Source organism: Penaeus monodon, chromosome 15 (genome assembly GCF_015228065.2).
Source record: "Penaeus monodon isolate SGIC_2016 chromosome 15, NSTDA_Pmon_1, whole genome shotgun sequence".
Classification (NCBI taxonomy): Eukaryota; Metazoa; Arthropoda; class Malacostraca; order Decapoda; family Penaeidae; genus Penaeus; species Penaeus monodon.
The window spans coordinates 31,689,106-31,689,684 of NC_051400.1; the positions used below are offsets into that span (position 1 = coordinate 31,689,106).

A 579-nucleotide genomic window follows, 5' to 3' on the forward strand; every position below is an offset into this window, starting at 1 on the left:
AACATTGAGAGAAAGAGGAGTTCCTCACCTCCAAGAGGGTCACCACGAGCTGCATCGAACCCCGCTGACACAAGCACTAACTGTGGGTCATACTGGTATGCTATCGGCATTACCACCTGTAGCATTGCTGACATGTACTCTGCGTCTCCCATACCACTCTGTAATGAAATATTCTTTTTGAGATATGAAATACAAAACTAATATTCTTCAGTAGTAAACAATCATTGATCATCCAAAACAGGAAAATTCAAAGCTAGATGGCAATTATGCAAATGGAAATTTCATTAACGTGAATGAAAAGGATTCAACCATAATACAAGCATTTTCTATTTAAACAGCTCATGTCAGCTGTTATGTTTGACAATGCTTGAAAAAAAAAAGATGTTTCTGCTGAATTTTCTATATTTTTTCCAAAAAATTACTGTGATTCTTGAGAATGTGTGAACTATTAAATATTCATCTTTACACTGCATCCAAAAATACAGAATACACAGTGCATTCTTTCAAAGCAGTATATACAACACTGAATATCTAAATAATTGTTTTAGCTTCACCTGGTGGGGGGGAGAGGGGGGGAGG

The 579-nt window shown here is 36.6% G+C and overlaps 1 protein-coding gene across 5 annotated transcripts in view; it reads right to left on the reverse strand.

Moving 5' to 3' along the window:
• Positions 1 to 579, reverse strand: part of LOC119581948 (histone deacetylase 6-like) — a 29,776-nt gene that overhangs the window by 10,697 nt on the left and 18,500 nt on the right. For 4 of the 5 annotated variants that reach the window (XM_037930126.1, XM_037930125.1, XM_037930123.1 and 1 more), the window contains one exon: positions 29 to 158. The exons of the other annotated variant lie outside the window; for it this stretch is intronic. In XM_037930126.1, coding sequence (XP_037786054.1) covers positions 29 to 158 — 130 coding nt within the window. The remainder of the gene's footprint in view (positions 1 to 28; positions 159 to 579) is intronic. 5 annotated transcript variants of the gene reach the window in all.